The 23181-nt window shown below is 45.1% G+C and overlaps 1 protein-coding gene across 1 annotated transcript; it reads left to right on the forward strand.

Moving 5' to 3' along the window:
* BDNF (brain derived neurotrophic factor) lies at positions 1 to 22658 on the forward strand. Its single transcript, XM_064452831.1, has 2 exons — positions 1 to 244; positions 18715 to 22658. Exon 2 carries the CDS (start codon positions 18736 to 18738, stop codon positions 19474 to 19476), a length of 741 nt encoding a protein of 246 aa, XP_064308901.1. The 5' UTR covers positions 1 to 244; positions 18715 to 18735; the 3' UTR covers positions 19477 to 22658.
* The last annotated feature ends 523 nt before the right edge of the window (positions 22659 to 23181 follow it).

The raw sequence follows: 23181 nt of genomic DNA on the forward strand, positions 1-23181 counted from the left end.
GGGAGGCGGCGGGACCGGGACCGGGAGCGGGAGCAGAGCGGGGCCGGGCCGGGAGGCTCCCGTTGGGCGGCGGGGGTGGGGGATCCGGCTCCGCTGCCCTCCCGCCCCTCATAAAGCTTTGATGAGACACTTGAGCCGCCGCCTGTGTTGCCGGGGCGGCGGGAGGCGGCCGGTGGGACTGGGCGCCCGGGAGAGGATGTGACTTCCCGGAGGGGACCCGGACAGGCTTTGTGTGGACGACGAGGTACGCGGCGCCCCGCCGGGAAACTTGAGGGACCGGGGGTGGGCGGGCGGCGGCGGCGGGCCGGTGCGGGGAGCGGGAAGGGCGGCGGGGCGGGGAGGGCCGGGCCGGGGCAGGGCAGCCCCGCACCCCTTTGTTCCCGCACCTGTCGGGCCGGCCGGTGCCCGGCGGGGTTTCTGTGGGGACCCGGCCCCGCGGAGGCGGGAGCGCGCTGCCGTCGCCCTGAGGGGGAGCGCGGGGCCGGGGGCGGCCGCGGAGACGCCGGCGGCGCTCCTTCCCTCGACGGCGCTTCCCCGACGGCGCCGCCGCCCCCCCCGCCCGCGCCCCCCTCCGCGGCGGGGCGAGGCGGGACCGGGCGCGGGGCGCGCGCTGCCCGCGTGGCGGCGCCCTGCGCGGGGCGGGGCGCGGCGGGCGGGCGGTGAGCGGCGCCCCCTGGCGGCCGCCCCGGGCCCCTCCCGCTCGGCGGCGGGCGGGGGTCGCGGTGCCGGTGCCGGCGGCGGGACCCCGGCGCGGGGCGCGCCGCGGCGGCCGCGAGGGGAGCGGCGGGCGGGGAGGCACCGGGCGCCGCCCCGGCGCTGGCGGGCGAGGTGCCGTCAGGGAGGGGAGCGCCGCACTTGTCGGAGCGCGGCCGTCGCTGGAATGTGAAGCACGCCGGGCACCCGCGGCAGGACTGCGGTGCCATGGGGGCTCTGCCCCCCGCCTCTCCCGCCGGGCGCGGGGAGCGCGGAGCGGGGGCTCCGCGGCGCCGGGCCGGGCGTCTGCGCTCGTCGGGGCGCGGGGAGGAGGAGGAGGAGGAGGAGGAGGAGGGGGGCGAGGTGGGGTCCTCCGCTCCGCCAGCCCCAGTGGTTTTGGTTTCCTGTTGGTGCGGAAAGCACTCCTCCGCCAGCCAGGAGGGAATTGATGTTAGACGGTAAATTTGGTTGGCGAAGATTTAATTAACACTTTGGAAGCCTCCCCTTTTTCCCCCCCTTCTTCTTTTATAGGGTTAAAAGCATAAAGCGTTACAACTGTGGGCCACGGTTGCTTTGCTTGTTTGTTTTTAAGAGGTGCTATTGGTGTCTTGGTTTGTACATTACGGTGAAAATATGTACTTTTCCTTTCGGTTTATTGTAGTTTGCTGTTCTGAGGTTATGACTATTGTGAGATCAATAGTCATTACTTATTTATGTTTCTAGTAACACAGTTCTAATGAATGCGAAGAATCTATCCTGGCGATAACATTTTTCCTCAGCAAGTATTTCTGTAATCTTTAATTCATGGCGTGATACGTACATAAACCAAATTTCCTTGGTCATCTTTAGACAGGAGCGAAGGGCCGGGCAACAAGCCGCCCGCTCGTGGCCAGGAGCCGCTTTCGCGTCGCCAAGTTTGAGTGGCTGTTGGGTAGCGGAAGCGAAAGGCTTCGCTCTGTTCGCGCGTGGTCGGCTGTCCCAAGCGAGAAGGTCATCGCGTCGTCCTGCTCGTCTGTGTCGGGTAGCGCCTTGGTGCAAAGCGACGGCTCCGCTTGCAGAGCTGGAGGGCTGCCTGCGAGCGCGTGGGTGAAAACTTGACCCCGGTGATGGCCCAGAGTTAGCCTAGGTATGGAAGAACGTGAGCAGAGGAGACGCTCGTGGCTCTCCCCGGGCTGCGAATCCCACGGTTTGGGACGCGAGAGGAGGCAGCAGCTGTCAGGGGGATGCCACGGCTCCCTGCGTGCGGAGCGGCAGGGCACCGGCTGCGTAAACAGACCTGGGGCGAGGGAAAGGAGAAGGCAAACCGTGATGTTCTGCCTGCTCTGGGAGCAGCAGGACGGAGTGCCGTCCCTCACCAGTGTCTCAGGGCAAAGAAACGTCTCCGTTTCAACTCTAAAATACCTTGAAGGAGCTGGTAGACACTTCAGCTTTACTTAACACTCCTAGATACGGGAGCCTTCCTACGGGGCTCTGTAACTCACAACAATTTTCTGCTGTAGTACTACCACTTAATGTTCAGCTTCACTGAACCTCGGCTGGGAAAACCCATTTGTAAGTAGCGTGCCTTCTGTTCGCGTCGCCAGTGCTCTCTGCTTTCCGGAGCTGCAGGGTAGATCCTGTCGTTCTGTGGCTGTGAAATCGGGGTAAACCGGGTCAGGAGGATCAAGAACACTTTATCTGAATAATCCAGATATAACAGTGGAGCAAAGGACTTTTTATCTTGGAGGGAGTAAGGCTAAACTGAAAAACGTTTGATTTCAAGTGGCGTGCTTTTAAACACGAAGGCATTATGGTGTAGCGTAGTGCTACAGGAGTAGTACAATATGTTGGAATACTACGAAACATAGTGCACAGATGCAAAGGAATTTAAAGACTCATTAAAAAGTTAAAGAATACAGTGGAAAATTCAAGATCTGCACTTTTGCTTAAAGGCTTTGCATATAGTGACAGTGCAGAGCTGAAAGTAGCTGCAGTTAAAAGTCCTTGCAGGACCTGTAGCACTTTCTTCAGCTGTTACTCTGCTGTTACAGTGAGGAGAGCACAAAAGCTGCGTGTCTAGCTCAGATAATCGTTGTCTGCTGGGCTGAAGGTATAAAAGCAGGTCACAAGAAGCTCGTGAGCAGGAGACCCTCTCATCCCTCTGTGGGTAAGCCTGCATGAAGGTGAGAAACAATCCACTCCGAGTGAATTGTGTAATAAGTGTGGTCATATTAAAAAAAATATTTCCCATATCTGCCTTCCTGGCTTGCATAAAAGGCTAAAATGTTGTTCTAAGAATGTGCCCTGCGCCTACACAAGAAATCTCGCGTTAGGCTTTGTGTGAATTGGTGGAGGCTCCACTAGAAGAGGATATATGCTTTTAATAGGTTAATTACTAACTTGTCTTGACCTGTTTTCAAGCATGTGTTGTGAGCACTTCGTTCCTCCTCAATAGCTAAAATGCTGCTTAATTAGGAAACTCTCAATCATTTCTTAGATCGGTTCATACGCTGGCATTCTTGTACATGCTTAGCTGCGAACACCCTTTAAAACAAAGCTTTTAAAAGCACGGAAGCTAAGCTGGTTTTGTGCATTGCCAAAATGAAGTGGTAACTCAATAACCTACTGCCTTCAGTTCCAGCAGGGAAGGTGCTGCGTATAACAACGCTTTTGCTCCCTGCGCCACACCATTAGGAAGCAGTACAGGTGTGTGCTGAGCAAACTGCCTGATGCACAAGCTGGGATGGGGCTGGCAGGCTGTGCCCGCCGTCTGTCAGCTCGCAAATCTTACGGTTTCCTTTCCTTATCCATGCCTATTATTCAGTCTTATCTTTGACTCTGAGTCGTTTGGGGCAGAGATCATCTTGCCTGCCTTCTGTTCCTGGTACCTGACAAGGACTTCTCAGCACTTTTGTAATACAAACAATAATTCACAGCTTTTGCTACGCAGTGTGTACTGGCAACTCTGTTACGGTGCCTTAAGCTGACATGTTATCAACAGAAATCCTCATGCTGCTTGGTTTGGAAACACCAGAATACACAATAACAGAAGAAGAAAATGCTTTAATTTTGGAGATATGCGTGAGTTGACAGGGCAGCCATTATGCCATGGCCTGTGTCCTCTGATATAATCTTATGTTGGTCACGTTGCTTAAAATTCTAGACTCTGGGCAACCCAACGAGGAACACTCTAGTAGTTGTCCATGCAGAAGAGGACAAACAGTCACATGCACAAAGTGTAGGTTATCTGTAGCGTCAGGCTCATATTTTCCTCCTTTTCAACATTCAGGACCTAATTATCGGGCAACTATAGACTGGTAGAGTTCAACTCCTACACCCAACAGTAGCAGTCGGCGTGGAACGGTCTGAAATACCGAAGATGCTGTGGACTTGACTGAGTGGGCAACAGTCTTACACAAAAAAAAGCCAACCTCATCTCAGGGACAATTTCTACCCATTATAAATTGTGAACAGAGGGTTGGCTGGGATGGTGCTGATTTGACGTGATTGTAATCCTTCAGTAACGCTGATACTAGTGGTAGCAGAACATCCCATTACAGCATAATTTAGGCATCACAAATGGCTACAGCTGTCTGAAGATGAGTCCCGTGGACAACCAGAGGAAGCGAAAGGGAACTTCATTTAGTGAATTTTCGTGCCCCGGTGACAGCTGCCATAAGGCTGTAGCAGTTGTATACTTTCCTCGGTAAGAATATTGTATCTTTCAGAGAAGTCATTTTTTGAAACCAGTTAATTAGGACAGTTATTTCTGGCCGTGGCATTTGTACAGAACAGAAGGCATGATTGTTCTTATGTTTGTTTCTCTGAGTCCTTTGATCGACTAGAAGCTCTCAATGCTTTACGCTATAAATTACCTCAATACTTTGGCAGTTCATTTCTTTTCTTGTGTACTGGGTTAGGAAAATGCAGAAATCCTTGTGACTCAGCTTCAGACTACTATAAATTATAAAGAAAGGGGGGAGGGGGGTCACATTTCAAATTAGGAAAGGCAGTTCTGGGAGGATGGGAGGAATACTGGTTGCTAAATTTGAGATAAGCATCTCTCGGTATCTCAAAATCTGAGCAGCTACCGCCACCTAGAGATGCACGGACCAAACACGCTGCTATGGCTGGCTCTTGCAAGTGAGGCTGGACAATTAAAATGAGCGAGGCTGCTAATCCCAACCACTCTTACTCGCAGCAGTAAGTTTAGTGCATGGATGCGGGCGCTTTTTAACCCTGTAACTGAGGTGGCACCTGCGAGTCCTATTACAGCGATGCACACAACTAATCTTTATACAGTCTTCCTTGTGTGGCTCGAATAGGTAAACAAGAAGGCTCACTTTCCATAAATCATCTGCTGACTGAACTTTAGACTACACCTGAGGAAGTATTTGCAAGCCAAATTTATACTGGCTTGTTACAGCTGTCAGTAAGACTTGATAGCGTGTCCGAAGCTTGCACCAAAAATGTGCAATGTAGAACCAGTCCCTTTAAGGATTTGAGTTGGTTTGAGGGAAGATGGGCTTTGTTCCCCCAGCTCATCACTGAAGTCGACTTGGTAGGAAATATCCTTTAGCAGATATTTGGTGGAATAGAAAAAGGTGTGATTTTTTTTTTTTCTTAATGTATTGACTCAGCAGCTTGGTTTACTAGATCCAAGATTTTTCCAATGTCAATATTAAGTATGGAAGTTAACCTGGGTATGTGGGTATTTCTTAGATTTAGGATAGTAACACATGGAACATACTTTTTATATCTGTCCCTTAGTTCTTAGGATATAGTTTCCTGGTTTGTTTTGAGCTCACAACTTCTGATTTGTATGTTTTGTATATCAGTCTTTGGCTTTAGCAGGGTTTTCCTCTGCATTTGGGAGAGAAGAATAAGCATTGTTCCTTATTTAATTTGTCAGGAACTGCTTATAAAGGGAAACAATGTGCCTTTTTTACCTGCCGAGCTCATAATCTTGTGTGCAATTATTTCTGTTTGACTCTTACAGACACAGTACATTTCGGGGGCTTTTATAATAACTGCTAGCTTATGGCTATCAAATGCCCAGCGGACTAAGAAACCCAACACAACTAAACCTCACCGGGAGCTGAGAACTTCCATCGTGCAGAGCCTTGAAAATGCAAGCCACTGGTTGATGGCATGCACTGTGTATCTTTCCAGGTGAAGGTCTTGATAATTTCTTAAGACAGTTGAAATCTGTCAGTGTGAAGTATATCGGGTTAGTGCTTAATGTATAGCTTCTGAGGGAACAGAGTCTTCCTGTGGGAAACTGAGGAGCTGTGGCACAGGGGTATTTGCCGTTCAAGCCTAGGAGGCAACTGCAGGCTGCTGATGCCATATGAGGGTGTGTGAGGAGAGAGCCATTTTACCAAACTAGTGTTTGAAAAGCTGCCCTTGGCTCAGCTGGAGTTCTACATCCAACCTCTGTCTCTCCAGTACGCGCACTGGGCTACAGGTAGGCTCGTAGTCCTTTGCAGGCGTGTAGCATAGCAGGAGGAGTCTGGAAAAAGATTGAACTAGGTGAAGTCTTAAGCAAAGTGCTGGTATGCGCTCTTTATTAACTCAGCATGCGGAAGACTTGGAGCATGTTGCTGCATTTAAGGCTGTAACAATAAGAACAGGACTAGAGTCTTTCTCTTCCCTCCCCCCCGCCCCAAATACTGTAGTACATATCTTATAAAAGAGAGTTAAACATAATCTTCTGCCAATTCTAGCACATGTTGTGCCTTATCTAACGTGATCAAAACACTGCTTTCTTCAACATCACAGCTCCTGGAGAAATGTGGTTTTGCCTAGATCAAGGAATTAAAGGTTATGATCTCTGGATTCCGTAATCTGTCATGCCATTTACTTTCGAAGCTTGGTGCAACGCTTAGTGTCCATATGGTTTAGTTTACCCTTCTTTACGCTGGCCACGGTGCTTTTGGTGACTGTTCAGTACTTGATATACTGAGATGAAAAGAAGTGAAATATAAACTTTATTCAAGGGCTGGATTAGTAAGTAAACCAACCTCCCCCTAGTCATAGGTGTCACCGTACTACAGAAGGGTATGGGCACTGTTGGGATGAGCGACAGGACTTGTTTTGCGGTATTTCTAGATAATTGTGCCTGCTGGCTGCCTGCATTGAGACTTGGATCGTCACTTGCTATTTACATTCCTTTTGAGTTGATAATCCAGTTTGACTGAGCCATAAATGCCAAGAGAGAAATGCTATTTGATAGAATTTGTACTGAAAGCCAGTGTGAGTCCAAGGGGGAAGCAAAGCCACTAACAAGTTCAAGCTGGCAAGGGTAACTTCACCAGAACCCTTGCCAGGAAACTGTGGTGAAGTACAAATTTGCTGCCGAACATCATGACTGCCCTTTATCTTTATAATGGGTTGAACCAAAACTAGAAATAAACACATCTGAAGTTCTTCATTTTCGCTTTTCCAGATACAAACATTACAGTTTATGTCAATGTCTTTGTTTGTTTTTTTTTTTTTGTTGGCAGCTAATGTCCTGCAGGCTGGTGAAGAAGGTTTGTTTTTATTTCATGGGAGGCAAAGAAGGATGCTTTATGTCTCATTACAGCAGCAGGGTACTTACTGGTATGGTGTCTGCAGGTTGCTGCCAATGAAATGGTGCAAAGAGAGGATAAGCAGGTGCTTTTTTTAAAATCTCACAGAAATAGGAATTTTGCATAAAGACACGCAAAAGAATAGCTTTTACGGGGAGAACTAATATTCAGACAATGATTCATACCTGAATTTAAAGCAAAGGACAAAGCTGCCTTCCTTGGAAGACTCTTTTTACGTCCTCTTCTCTCTCTGTTTTGCACTAATGATTAATTTCTGCTGCACCCTGTACAAAACTTTTCTGCCCTTGTAACTGCAAAAGTAGCAGGAGTGTTAATGATGAGCAAGGATGTTGCAAAAGGGCAACTGAGTCAATTCCACATGCCTCCATTAAAACAACTACAAAAACACCACAAAAAACAAACAAACAAAAACCCAACTAGCAGAAATAAGATTTAAGAAACTACTCGTAGGTCTAAGTCTCCAAAGAAGTCTACCTCCCAGTCTGACAAACCTAGATGCAACATCTTGACTTCCACAATCCTCAAGCATGAAGTCATATCACGTGGTTCTTAATCAGTTTTGTTCAACATAGATATTGCTGTATATTTTTTCCTTGCTCTGATTCCTGTAACTTATGAAAATTATAGAATCTTATGCTTGGAAATACCAGGAATCATTTCCCCTGCCTCTAGCTAATGGAAGGACAGGTATACAATGAGAGCTAGAAAACAGAGTAAGGAACTTTCATGTCTACTCTAAATCAAACACTTTGGAGCAAGCCTTCAGTTGCAAAGCACCACCAGACCTGTTAGTATTCAAGTTATACTCACTAGAAAATGACTGCAGGGGAACTGCCGATACTCTGCATATCTTGTAATTAGTCATGTTTGGGCATCCTTCAAAACATGACCCGTAGTTTTGTTGAAGACAGTTGTGAGCCATTTGTGTTTTTAACAAAAAGATGCCTCTGTGGAGATGCATTGGGGAAAAAGAAAAATGACCAGATGACTCAGTCATCTTTCTTCCTTTCCTTGTTTTGATGGGGATGGTGCTGCTACGCTGGCTTCATCCCTTGTAACGGCTCAGCGTCGAGTAGGCATAGCCTTGCTCTTCTCTGTTTTATACAAATGAAGGCTGACCTTTGGTCCCTGGCAAGCTGCCTGGTTTGTGTTTGTAGGGCTGGTAAATGCCTACTTGTGCAGTAGTAGTTCTCCATGGGAATACGTCTTTCTTGATTTCCATAGCAAATTTGCTGTGGGTAAAAGCAGCCTCTGGATGAGACAGGAAGCTGTGTTGCATTTCAAGTCAAACCTCTTAGAGTTTTAATGGAGAATGTTTCTATTTTAACACTAGGTTTGCTTTTCTTGTTGTTGTTTGTTATATAATGGTCGAACCCACAAATTAGAAGCATGAGGCTAAAAACTGAAGAACGAAGCAAGAAACAAAAGGCCATATGGCAATAGCAGGAGGTCCTGCCACCCCACCTTAGGCTCGTGACAACATGCCCTACATTTAACCTACAGTCAGAAACTAATTAACGACACAGATGGAAGTGAGCTAGCATATGTATTCAAAATAATACCCCTAAGGTTTTAATCAGCTGCCCTGCCTCTTTCTGGGTTAGACATCTAAGTTACCATAGAGAGATTTGCAAAATAAGTGAATGATACATATGGCTAAAGCAGCTTTGTGTAGTGGCTGAGGCGAGGGATTGGGAGCGGGGGCTCCCCTCTTCTCTGGTTCAGCAGCGACTTGCTGGGCAGTCCGGGGTAAGTTGCTTAAACGTGTTTATGGGCTTCAGCCTACCCAGAGGAAAACGGGATTTCTGATGCGGTTCCTCCTCACCTAAGTACGTTGAGATTCAGTGCCTGCAAAGCACTTTGGAAGCTTTGATAGTGCATTCTCCAAGAAATGTTGTACAAGTGGAGAGTCACAGCGGCATAAGTACCAGGTCTCTCTGCTCTCTCAACTTCTAAGTGTGTTTTTTTTCCTCTCTAGAACTACCAATTAACTCTGATAATACAGCTCTGCTTTTGATTTTGGATAGGATGGTGACTTCCAGATAATCTATCGTGTTGTGCAGAGATTGGGGAGAGAGAGAACACTTTGCTGTTTTCAACAAACTAATTGGGTAATTTAATGTTTCTCGTTTTAACTTTCTCTTTCCTCCCCCCCACCCCCAGCTATCTGGAGAGGCTCTCCTTCCCTGCAGGGCAGTTGGATCTGCTTATGTGAAGGGACAGGTATTGAAGTTTTTCTAGAGAAGTGTTTATTTAATGACTGAAATCCCATATACAAACCTACCCTTTGGAGCTTAAGGGCTCTCACAGCGAGAACAGTGCGCTGGCGGCAAAGCCAGTTCCCTCAGCGGGGGTGCGCGCGCGTGAAACGAGACACCCAAGTGCAGAGCAGAGGAGAGTTAGGTGGTGTTGGGCTGGGTTTTGCATGCTTCTGTTTATAGGCATGTCTGGGCTATTTATGCGCTTATATCAGTGGGGGAAGGGAGGAGCTAGTCTGCACACCTAGAAAGCTTTTTTCCCCTTCCTCTTTAAAGTGTAATTATGACCAAATATGCATGTATCCCGCATGAGCCCTGAGTGTGAGGAAGCTGTTTTGCTGAAACCTGTCACGCTTAGTTCTGATACAGCTATTAGCTATAGTTTAGGTGTTGGCCCCATCTGATGTTTTTTATGACCACCTTCACAGCTGGTATAAATCGACGAACAGAGCACTATGGATTTACCCCAGGCAGTGACTGTGTCCACCAGAACTGGGTCCACTGGAACATACTGCTTCAGTGAACCTCAGCAGTTTTTGTGGAAATAACTTCCCATGACGCCATGATCTGTAGTTGTAGCTGGTGGCAAGTATGAACCAGGTGAACTGCATTTTTAATCCGGGAGGGGAAGGACCCAATGTCCATGTAATCCACAGGAATCACAGTGTAATACTCGTCTGTGAAAGAAATTACACCATTATACAACTAAGGGAAGGCAGGAGCCTGATAATTTATTTTTCCTGCAAGGCTGCAGGTTTTCTTTATGTTCCATTAGACGTTTGTACCTTGAGCAGTACAACTAATGGAAGCTTGTTTTCAGACACTTGCACCTTTGCTAGATGTACCTCCTTACCCCTTCTAGTAATTCCAAACCCGTTTCTTCGTTGGAGCTTGTGAAACGACAGCAACAATACGCAGTGCTGTAAGTGGGTGAGCTCATACGCTGGTGATTGCCTGACTAAGGATAGAGTGGGGGGGGGTCTATTTGTGTGGGTCTCAGCTACTTGCATGCAGCATGTGACCGTGGAAATAGTGTTGTCTATGGAACTTGTACCCCTCTATTGAATCTGGTTGAAGTTGGCCCCCAATTTCTTAAGATAGATCAAGGATAGAGATGCAGGCATAGCAATGGGAAAAGTCTTGTTTCAACATGAAACCACTTAGAAGGTGAAAAAAAGCTGAAAACTATAAAGCTTTGAAATATGTGGTGCGCTGCATTGTCGTAGTAAAATATCACTGGTGAAAGAGCTCTTCTTGCCAAAGTGTTTTCAGTACAATTACGTTAACATATTAACATAATTTTCCAACAGTGTTATCTCCAAAGATAACGCCGTTATCACAGCAGGGCACGTGCAGGGCTGGCTGCCGAGTGAGGCGGGTTAGATTCCTAATGAGTACATCCTTGTTAAATACAAATTCCTCATTATTCCATCAGTGTAGGGGACTTTGCAAACTTACAAACTTCTGCTCCTGGCCTGGTTGTTCCCATGTAACTTTGGACTTGAATACTCCCAGAAGCTGCTCTGGTACCCCAGTGTAAGCTTTTTATCCCTTGCCCCGTCTGTGTAAAGTGTTTCCATAGAGATCATAGAACCATAGGTTTTATGATTCTATAGAGATATGCTCTACGGAGATGCCGTGCTAACAACTGGAGTGAGCATGTGTCAAGAGAACTTTGCACAGGAGGGCTGGCAGCCAAAAGATGACTGATAACACCACTGGCAAATGCAGGCATAGTGTTAATACCTGTCAGGGCTCTGCCAACAGGCATTTCCAGTTTCTGGTTCACGCACATCACAACGTACTGATCTGCTTCATTTCAAGGACTGACTATGGCTAAAAGCAAGGAATTTTCTTACAGCAATGCCACACACAGTCAGGGTCTCAGCAAAGGTAAGAGTCTTGCAATAAATGGGTATAGCCCTTGCTCTCCTCCCTTACCTGAGAGAAAGCACTGCCTGCCCAAACCATGGGTAACTGCTCCATGCGATGCTTATGCTTTTTTAACCGTTGATTTTCCTTGGCTAAGCTTCACTCATGTTCTTGTTGAGTGCATAATGTTCTATAGGTCCTAGGAAGTTTGCCACTTGCAGCAGAGCCGATGGGTGCGTGGGATGTTTTACATGCTGTTCAATAGTTTATAGGCACTCGTAAGATCCAAGCTCAACTGGTACAGCAGCTTCTGGGTTGTTCCAGGGCTGCTGGACACATGTCACAGTACAAGGGATCCAACTCACGCTAGTTTGCATGCAACGTGCACCGTTCTGTTCCTGCTCTCGGGTGCCAATTATCCTTGACTTCAGTGGGAGCTTCATGTGTGTACTTGGCAGAATAGCCTAGTCCTGTGACAATTCAGCACAGTATTTCATAGCAAAGAGCCCTAGTGAAACAGAAGACAAACCACAGAGGCTGCTCAAAGGTCTGAGGTTCTGCCCTAACGTTCTTCTGTGCACAGGTTGAATTAACATTATATAAAGCTCTAGTGAATATCGAAGCAAATGATTTCAGAGAACGGTAATTATCTTCTCCCACGGAGGAACCAGATAGTATCTTGGCACAGAGTAATTATTTCATGGAATGGTTTTTGTGGTTGTTTTTCTTGGGGGTGGGGGTGTGTGTTAGGTAGCCTATTCTATAGGTGAACTTTCCTTTCACAGAGGTTGTTCCTTCTGAATGAGCACGGTAATGGCATGAATATATCTTGACACACTCTAAAACAGATCAATGCAGCTTTCTAAGCCTGAAGTCAGTTTTGAAATTGGAATTTGCTAATACTTAGGTTTTAGGCTTGGAAGTGGTGTCCGTACTGTACAGTAGAAGTACGGCATGTTACCCTACCCATGATACTCCTGATGAGCAAACCCAAACCTGCTGGTAGCACTTCTATTTAGGGGGAGACTTTCGCTGCATGCCCTGGTGTTTCAACATGAAGTTTTGGCAAAAAAAGGTTGTGGTAAAGCATGTTGTGTTCAATACGTACAGTGGCATGCACACAAGTACCCTTTCGGGGCTGAGTTGTGTTGTTTACGGTAGGGATCGCGCAGCCCCGTGCAGTTTGAGTGTCCCGTGTGCGGGATGCTGTACAAACAGCTGGAAAGGCAGCGTGTGTGTCACTGGCTCAACAATCAGTTCCCATTGTAAAAGTATAAAAATAGCGCACATCTGTTCTCTTCCATGGGTGTTGTGTCTCTGAAAGCTCTGATACCAGCTGTGAGTCTGGCCTCCTATTCCTTCACTCGCGCCTACTGCCAAAACCCATCCTGCCTGTTTCCTGGTATGGGCAGAATGGGTCTGCGATCCATCCAACAGAAATCCTACTGGGAGCTCCTCGTAGTTCTGCACTTGGCCAATTTAAGTATAAGCATGCTTGTAATGAGGAGGCTGTCTGGTCTGTGCCCATTAGAGCAGCTGAATTCTCTTCCTCTGAGCTTTGAAGCAAGCGTGCCCTTTGCATGGCTGTTTGAGTGTCCAGAAAGGTATGATGGAAGCTTGTAGGAAACTCTGATACATAACTCTGTGAAAGGTAGGGGATGTAATATCATGGCATTATTATTTTGCCGTTATTTTCTTTGAGTTCTTTCCCACCTCTGGTTGACAAGAGAAGATGTGATTGATTATTTTTTTTTTATGCACTGGGTAGAGTGTCTGATAAAACCTTGGAACTGCACAAAAACTCTATGTAGTGCTTTAAACAGATGCACACTTCTCCAGCGCCAGCGTAGGCATGGCTGGAGTTTCGGTGCGCTCAGAAGCTGTACCAAAGGCAATATTTAGCAACATAAGATGAAAGCAAATTTCTTGTTTTAAAAGTTGTAGTTTACAAACTACTTGTAAATTTGCTTGCTATTTATCTTAGTCTTCAAAATGGTTCTTCGTCTCTGCCATCTCTGGCATTATGGCTAAGTAGATTTTATTACCTCAGGGAAAACCAACATGAGAATAAAAATAAAACAGGTTTCTTCTTCCTGACATGAAAACCAACTTACAAGAATACAAATTGGGTGTGGGTGTGCATGTGTATGTATTAGGGGGGAGGGCGCTTTATTTTCAGTAATAAAAAGTAATTATATAGTTTGCTGCATAAATAGCCGCAAGGATAACCAGAGTGCGTCAGACTTCCAGTTATGCATGTGTTAAAGGTTAATACTATTTGTTCTCAGTACATTTAGTCTTTGCAAATCATGTGCTGACATGCATCCCACTTTGGTATCTGTTCACACACTCGGGTAATGATGCGTAGAGCAGGAGCTCATGCCTGTGCCATTCAGTAGTATTTAGTAAATTGAACTTTTGTATAAAGGTCTTAGAAAATGGCAAGGCAGAAAACGAATGTCTTGCTGCTAATTTTATCTTCCACCGCACACTCCTTTCTGGAGATTAAAGCGTTATGAATCTATTCACTACTGAAAGTTATTTCAACTTTCATAGCATGTATCAGAATGCAGAAAAGCAAGTACACGTAGACAGCTGTTCCTCGGGTCTCTCTGCTGGAAATACAACCTGTTAGGCTGCTAGATTTCTGCTTAAAGTAACTAAAAATAATGAAATAAAACAATTAACTGGTGAATCCTCATGAAATACAAATACTGAAATAAATAGTACAGCTAGGTAATTGACTGCATATGTAAACTAGCTGTAGATAATTGGTGTGACCTTCATTTAACGAGCCACCTTCCCCTTAGCAGAGATGACTCCCACAATTATGTGCCCTTATTCTAGCTGTAATTGTATGGACTTTGTTGAAGTACAAAGTAGGTCATGTCTTCCTGAGATCTGGTCCATAGTGGGTGACCTCTTTTTCATGGCTTCAGCTTTGCTATGCTGCATGAGAGAAGGGGGGATGTTCTTGCAGCCAGGAGAATGGCTGCCATTCGGGAAACAAGTCTCAAATGTTACTTTGACAGGCATGTCTGTGTGACCTGAGGGACTAGCTTGAGGCTAGGTCTTAAGGAGGCTAGCATACATCTATTTTAAAAAGCTTATATCTATTTTATACGGGTTAGTAGGTGTATACAACAGTCTATGGGACAGCAATTGAATGAAGATTTCTTCTCCTAGAGAAGTCTTTGACCTTTTATGCCTAGTGACCTAGCTGAACAGGAGGAGTGCAAAAGCTGCGGCCTTTAGTTGTCATTCCTGGAAGGTGGGGAGTAGGGACCTGAACCTCCTACAGCTGAGAAGGGAGGGGATGGGTGCATGATAGCACTACAGACTGGGGTGGTATCATCAGTGATCTTTATATTGCATTTTTCTAGCTGCATGTCTGACTAAAAGTGGCCATGGCTACTCTGTTTTGTGTGGCATTCAGTTGTATTGATGCCCTCAGAACATAAGGTGTCAGCCAGGTTGCTCCAGTTAAGAAATACTCAGCGCTGATAAGCCTCCATGGGAAATAGTTGCTCGGTCTGCTGGGGTAGCATCAGGTGTGGGTGTACCCAGCAGTACCGGGACATCTCCATGCAAGGCCCTGTAGCAGTGGATGAGCCCAGCATGGAAAGGGGAAGCACCTTGCTCAGTAGTAGCATGCTGGGAAATCAGGTAAATAGAGCTTTCTCCCACATCGCCACCCTGATTCTGCTTCCTCACAGGGTGCCATGGTGACTTCCTCGTAATCGAAAGAGTGTACGTAATCTGTCAGTGTTCGGGGTTTACAAGGCACTTACTGTAACAGGACAGGTAGTATCTTTAATCTTTGCAAGGTAATGAAGGTTTGATCGTGGGGGAACAGGAAAAGGGCTGGAAGTTGCCATCCAAAGTGTTTGCAGTGACCTTTTTGGTGTTGCCTTGGGCTATTAGTCCTGCCTCGCTAAGTAAGAGATGAACTGTGTATTCATCAGTCAGTTCAACAGTAGCTGAAATGTTGTGTTTCTGCCTATGGAGTGAGATTTACATCTTATTCTGCTACAGTGTTGTAATCTAGTAGATCTTGAGCAGCTGCTACTAGAAATTGCTATGGCTCTAAATGAAGAGACTTCCTAGGTATTAAAATATTACTTCCTCATATTAAATCAGTGATACCATTTTGCTGCCAAAGACGAGGACTGCGTATATTGCTCAAGTCTCTGTCAAGATAGAGAAGACTCTTTCCACATCCTGCCTGCAGAGTTCAGCTTAGTCTGGGACTCATTCACAAAGTAGATGTTTGATCTGTGTTTGCTTGCTAGCAATATTCCCTGTGTCTGTGCTGCTAAAGCTTACTTTGACATATTCATCTTCTGTTATAAATGGGAGGAAGACGGGTGGCTTTTAGGGGAACACATTTTCTCGTGCATTATCAGTATGCTATGTGGATAATGGCTGTCTTAAAGTTGTTGGTTTTCAGAGCCTAGTTGTACATGGTTTCTTGCTACCCCAGAGAGGAGCAGCAGTCGTATGTCATCAGATGGGATGTAAATTGATCAAGCTTGACAGGAGTTTCCTTCCTAAATGGAAGGCAAAATTGATTCAGGAAGGATTAATTTAATGTGAGATAAAAAGGTACTGTTAGATCTGGTGACCAACCAGCCATTGGCAGAGGATGCTGAGGGCTTATTGATGTCAATTGGTGAGGTTTCTCTGCACCTCTGTCCTCTGTCTTCTTCCTTGTAAGAAAAATGTCCATGCAAATGAAGTTGCACAGCCGCTATTCTATTAGTTTCACATCCCTCCAAGTTCATTGCTACCATAAGATGTAAACAACCCAATGACAATAGTGAAGGATGTGGCCTACTCTAGGAATCCGTTGATCCTTTGTTCACCTACCTAACTTGAAAAGCAAATGTTCAGCCTCCTAGTGGCACACTTAGCTGATGGGTGAAAGCTTCCCCTTCTGTTTTGTGCTTGTCTTGGTGCCCTCCTGTGTTGTATCCTCTCTGTTGCACTGGAAGGCCCTTTGGGGTACTACGTGCTCAGACAGAGTCTGTCCTCCAGAGTCAAGATATTGGCGGGGACCTCTGGGCACTACTCGAACAAAAATAACAGGAACTTGATTAGGAGCCAGAAGATCTGTGTTCTGTTCACTGCTCTGGTGGTCACAAAGTGTGATGTGGGTGTTTGGTTTTTTTTTTTTCCCCCCTTTTAAGTTTTATATAAAGCAATTCTCAGAAGAGGGAATGTATGAATATTATTATTGTTGTTGCCTGTTCCACTGGCTCTGCATTTGTATGCTAGCTGAACCACCCCTGCTCCCTCTTGTCTTGTCTCTCCTTGTTTGAAAAAGGAAGACTGATAACCTTCTTCCTTGTGTTGTAAATCTCTGTAGTGTCTCTCTTCCTCCCCTTGGAGGAAGAAATACGTTATTATTCCCTGTAGAAAGTTTTAAAAGTCCTAGGATGAAAAAAATCTGAAAAAAATATTAATGTTGTGCATGGTTAGAGCAAACACTCTGTTCCTGTGAGTCACAGATGTCAGGTTTGTTTAATCTTAATAAATCTATGCCACAATAACACTTTTAAACAGGAAGAGAGATGGAGGGATGAAGGAAGAGTTGTGCTGGGGTAGAGAGGATTCTAAGCCAAAATCTTGTTTAGTGGGGGTGAGGGGGCCATGGACACAAACCCAAACACCTGCCACACACACACGCTTCATTAAGTAAACATTGAGACCTACATTTTGGGCACTGCCTTTCTAGTACATATTTCATTTTCTTTGTATGTTTTATGATAGATTGTCTTTCCATGTTAGAGTCTTAAGAGTACTAGTTTCCCACAGCATATTTGCAGGAGATGAAGTAAGGCTTTTTACATAGCACCCTGTTGGCAAACAGAAATAGCATTTACTCCAATGAGCCCTGCCAAGTATGAGGTACTTCCGAATGAACTTCAAAAGCTCTGAAACAAGCATTAGCTGCTTCTTCAAAAATGTGAACAATGCCATTGCTTTCTAGCAAGCAGAACTGGTGAGAGCAGGGATCAGAAGGAGGAGACATAACAACTGGATGTGATGGATGTTGTAGTAGCACTTGGGATCAGACAGAAAACATAGCTCTCTGTCACTGCAGGATTTGGGGTGTTCTTGTTCTAATAGTACCTAAAGTGTGTACTCTGCGCTGGAGGAGGAAACGATTTCTGCCCTGAGGAACGTACAATCTACAGAGACTTGAAGTGCTTGGGAAGGATCAGTCGTAGAAGCCCAGGCTGTTGGGAGTGCTGATAGGAGTGAGTCGTGCTGGTTCCAAGGCTGGTGAGGAGTGGTGCTACCCATCCATGCTCAATGAGGACAGAGCCAAGTGCACACGTAAGCCTCAAAGCATGGCCCATGCGCCAGAACTTGGGGCAGAATGTGAGAGAAGCAAGCAAACCGCTGTGTTTCAATGTGGCCGTAGGGCTGGTTGTGCTTCTAGTTTTCGTGCTGAGCTCTGGGCTTTAACTGGGTTTAAATACGTGCTTTGCCCACTTGAGAACAGGTGGTACAGGGCTCTGGGAAAGTATGGAACTGTGGTTCTGGTCCTGTCATTTCAGTATAGCTCTTTATCAGCTCTGTATTCCAGCAAGTCCCCTCCAAGGCATTCACATGATGCAAGCAATCTTTCCAGCTCAAAATCAGTATGGTAGCAAGCATACTGTCCTGGACTGTTCTGTCGTTCTATATTTATGCATACGTACCTGCTACTTTTAGATGAGGAATCGACCTGCTGAGGCCTCAGAATTTGTATGGCCTCTTCCTGTTTTGAAGGTTGCTTTCAAAATACAAGTGCAGTTTTTCCTGGTGCTGTTCAGTTTCTTGTGGATAGAACGATGAAATATTTTTGGCATAGAGAGATCTTAAAAATCAAATATTTGCATTCGCACTTGAAATGGAAGTCTTGCCTTTCACGCTTGCGAAGCAGCCTTTTACTGCTGAAATGCTGCATTGCTAAATAGCGGTTCTGCTTTTGCTGTTACTTGAAATAGGTGTAATCAGTCAATAAATAAGGAGTCTGCGTAGTATCTAATCTAATGCTTACTACAGAAAGACTTTGGCACATAAGAATTCTGACTTGCCGGTATCTGTGTTGCCTAAGCATTGGCACGTGCTCTAAAAACTAAACTCTAAACCAAAGAACGCCCTTGTACAAGAGTACGCTTTGTCACCGGTAATAAGTTGCGGCTGCATGCAGCAGTTCTGTGCAGAAAATGCATAATGTCTCGTGACAACTCAGGTGAATTTTTATTACTCCATCCCTTGTAAGTTAAATCTTTTGTGTTGTTTTCTCTTGTTCTTGTCCTTAACAGTTCCACCAAGTGAGAAGAGTGATGACCATCCTTTTCCTTACTATGGTTATCTCATACTTCAGTTGCATGAAAGCTGCCCCGATGAAAGAAGCTAGTGTAAGAGGACAAGGCAGCTTGGCTTACCCAGGTCTTCGGACCCATGGGACTCTTGAGAGCCTAAACGGGCCCAATGCTGGTTCAAGAGGACTGACATCGCTGGCGGACACATTTGAACATGTCATAGAGGAGCTTCTAGATGAGGACCAGGACATCCAGCCCAGCGAGGAGAACAAGGATGCAGACTTGTACACATCCCGAGTCATGCTAAGCAGTCAAGTGCCTTTGGAACCCCCACTGCTCTTTCTGCTCGAGGAGTACAAAAACTACTTGGATGCTGCAAACATGTCCATGAGGGTCCGGCGCCACTCTGACCCAGCTCGCCGCGGGGAACTGAGCGTATGTGACAGCACGAGCGAGTGGGTGACGGCGGCAGAGAAAAAGACTGCAGTGGACATGTCCGGGGCGACTGTCACAGTCCTGGAAAAAGTCCCGGTACCCAAAGGCCAACTGAAGCAATACTTCTATGAGACCAAATGCAACCCCAAGGGGTACACAAAGGAGGGCTGCAGGGGCATAGACAAGAGGCACTGGAACTCCCAGTGCCGAACTACCCAGTCTTACGTGAGAGCTCTCACCATGGATAATAAAAAGAGAGTTGGCTGGCGCTTTATAAGGATAGACACTTCCTGTGTATGTACATTAACCATTAAAAGGGGAAGATAGTGGATTCGTGTTGTATAGATTATATTGAGACAAAATTATCTATTTGTATATATACATAACAGGGTAAATTATTCAGTAAAAAATAATTTTATGGACTGCATGTATAACTGAAGTTTATACAGTACAGTGGTTCCACAATCTATTTATTGAACATATCCATGACCTGAAGGGGAACAAAAGTCATTTGCGCACAAGTTTAAAAAAAAAAAACAAAAAAAAAAAAACAAAAAAAAAGGAAAACAAGCAAACAAAAAAGTCTGCATTACATTCCTCGATAACATTGTGGTTTGTCGCCGTTGCCAAGAATTGAAAATATAAAAAGTTTAAAAAAAAAAAAGAATAAAATTGCATGCTGCTTCAATTGTGAATTGATGATAAACTGTCCTCTTTCAGAAAAATAAATTGAACCAAAACATTCCGTTTACATTTTAGACAGTAAGTATCTTTATTCCTGTTAGTATTATATCTGTTTACTGCTTTTAACTTCTGATAGCGTTGGAATTAAAACAATGTCAAGGTGCTGTTGTCATAGTTCTACTGTTTCTCTTTTACTTTTGAATTCCCATCAGATTGAGAAAAAAAAAAAAATCATTACCTTATTCTGGATTTAAAAAATTGTTTTTTGTATGTTGTGAAGGTGTTTGCGATAGCAGTCCAACTACTGACAAAAAAAAAAAAATAAAAAAAGAGGCAACTGAAAAAGAATGGTGATGTTCCACTTCACATTGTTGAACTTCAGGCTTAAAGACAGCACTTATTTTAACTGTATGGCAACATGCTTTTTGGGGCTCTTTTTTTTTTCTTTTTTTTTTTTAATTTGCTGTCTTTTGAGACCTGCATTTGCTTATACCATGTTTGTTTGTGTTTGGGGTTTTCTCTTTTTGCCCCCCTTCCTCCCTCTGGAAAGATGTTGGTTGTCATCTTTAAAATGTTTCACTTACCATACAACTGGAGCTTGTCAGATAGAAAATATTCTATAGGGTGCTGAGAGCAATGATTTTCATGTAATAAAAGACTCTGTGCTTGGATCAAACGTCTTGGTGAAGGACAAGAATGTTGTAGCAAGATGATAGTGGATCTGAAATCAGGTTGGTCATGGGGCTGGGTAGCTCAGCCAGTTCAGGGACAAATAACGGTGTTAGGAGTTGACTGAGGCTATCCAATCTGTAGCCAGCACTGCGTGTGGTCCTGTGCATCCTCTGAGTGTTGCAGGTAGCACAGCCTTACCCTCCAGAGCTTGTCCAGCAGCCCCAGGTCCGCAAAATGCGGCGTGCAAACTGCTGTGGCATCCCTGCCCGAAGGAGCCCTGGGGAAGAGCTAGGGCGTGAGGCAGACAGAGGCCCTGCCTCTAAGTGAAAGCAATTAGCCTTGACGTTCGTGTGGCTCTACTTCTGCTGTCAGCCTTACTTTATGAAACAAATATTGGCATAAAAAATACTCTGAAGTTCGTGAAGAGCAAGTGCTGGAGGAGTTGGCTTAACATTGCTTAGGTTTTGATAGACGTGTTTAGCCCTGCGCTACCCCTCTAACTGTTCTGACAGGAGTATGTCTAAAAAGGCAGGGTGTAAGCTGAAGAGCTGTGCATAGCACTTGCACTGACTACAGTGGGCAGAGAGGCAGGAACAGCTCGTTAATGAGCTCACTGAAGACAGATGCTATATTTGTAATTCCTGTAGATGAAGAAGAGTAGCTGAACGAAGAGGAAAATACGCTAAAACATAACTGCCTCTGAATGCTGCAGAATCTGCATTGGTCTGTCTTGCTCTTGAAGTTAATTAAAAACCTGGACTGGGCAAAGCTTGTCTGAAATACGATCCCCCATGATAATTCCCTTTGAAGACTATATCTGATGCTGAGTTTATGTCATTACTAGTAGAAACCCGTGCTAGAAGCTGAGAGACACTTTCAAAATCAGTGATCTCTTCTACTTAAGCTAGAAGGGCCTCCCCTTCCCTAGGATAACTGACTATCCAAGGGGAACCATCCCAGCTGAAAATAGAAACCTTTTGCACTGGCCGTGTGTTTGCTGGACAATGAATTAGAAGAGAAAGTTGTGTGACCCACCTGAACCTCACTCCAGCCTTCCCAATCAATTGCAGAAATTCAGGCTTCCACACAGAAATCAGAAGTGACGAAAAACCCTACTGAAATGTCTCAAAACTTCTGCTGAAGTATTCTTCATGCAAATTGAACATCGGTGTAAGGGAGAATTTAATGTCACTCTGGCTAGTATCTGTATGCGTATTATAATTCTGTGCATTTGATAACGCAGGCGTGGCTCAGGAGCTATGCTCAGCAGTATTCCTAAACTACAGCAGAGGGACGGTGTAATGGTGGCTGCCCTCAAAACTGGGGTGGGCTGCTTAGGAAAGGGCAAGGGCGATGCTAATGAGTGAATAACAAACAGATCACTCGTCTAGACCGGAAAAAGAAATGCTAGCTAGGATGTGACAGTAATCTAATTCAGATACAGGAGTAAAATAATTCCCAGCTCAAATAAATTGGATTTCCAAAAGAGGAGTATTAATGCATAAATCATGCTAGAGATAAAGTTCCTCATTTCCTGATGTTAATTATGGAACTATCCGTAAGTCAGAAGTCCTCACCTGGGGTGAGTAAGGGTGGCACGGGTGTGGCAGAATTAAAACAGTGGGATGGTGGGTTCGGAGGGGTAAAGGGCAGCCCAGGCGAGTGGGGGACTAAGGGATGGAGTTGAGAACCCACAGAAGAACCGTGTCCTGTAAGTACCGAGGGCGATACTCCCCGTAAGGCGCCAGTCCTGTGCCTACTGACAGAACATGAAACTGGCAATTAAACTGCAGTCCCGCGGCTCTCACCCGCCTGACCGAATACATCCACGATCCCCGGCTTGGCAGTTCTGGTTAAAACAGAGGTGGGGGCGGGGGGTGGTTTTCTTTCATGTCACTTAATTAAACTCTTGCTGTGGTCTGTTTGTGACAAAGGTATATCATGCATGTCAGCAGGCCTAGTGCTGTGTTAAAGTAAAGACTCTTGCAACTGTAAGTTAATGTCTGTGGCCTTGTTCTCTATTATTCACCTTGTGTAACATAAATATTTATTGTATATTTATATAATTTTATGTTTTTTGGGAAAAACTGAAATTGGCATTAAAATTTAAAAGCAACTGCGTCATATTGTAAATATAATTAAGCTATATTTAAGTGTACTGATTAACATAATATATGTTTAACTATAGAGTTTTTTATGTTTTTAAATATATTTTCAAAATATATATATAAAACTCGGGGTTTTTTGGGGGACCATGTGACTCTTTTCTCTAATTGTAAAACAAACTTGAGTTTTACTATAAAGATGTGTGTTCTTTGTTTTAAAACAATTTTTACTTTATTTTAGCAATAAAATCTCACTCGGAGGGCAGACAGCCCCCTGTTTCACAGCCGGACAGTTAGCCTTGGGAGGGGAGGGGTGGCAAGAATTTACTTTCCATAAAAGTTGGGGATACTTGCAGAGTGATGTATTTCCATTTAATTCTAGCCCATAAGTCCTCGTGAGACTAAATATCCATGAATGACACGTATAAATTATTTCATTCAGCCATAAAATAATGAGCATAATGGAAGTAAGAGGGAGGGGTTACTAACCTTAGTAACTAAGCAATAAATGAGACATAAACTCAAGAGCTATAGTCCAGTCATGTACCTGATTTTTAAATGCTGTCATGTA

This window comes from Phalacrocorax carbo, chromosome 5 (genome assembly GCF_963921805.1).
Source record: "Phalacrocorax carbo chromosome 5, bPhaCar2.1, whole genome shotgun sequence".
NCBI classification, from domain to species: Eukaryota; Metazoa; Chordata; class Aves; order Suliformes; family Phalacrocoracidae; genus Phalacrocorax; species Phalacrocorax carbo.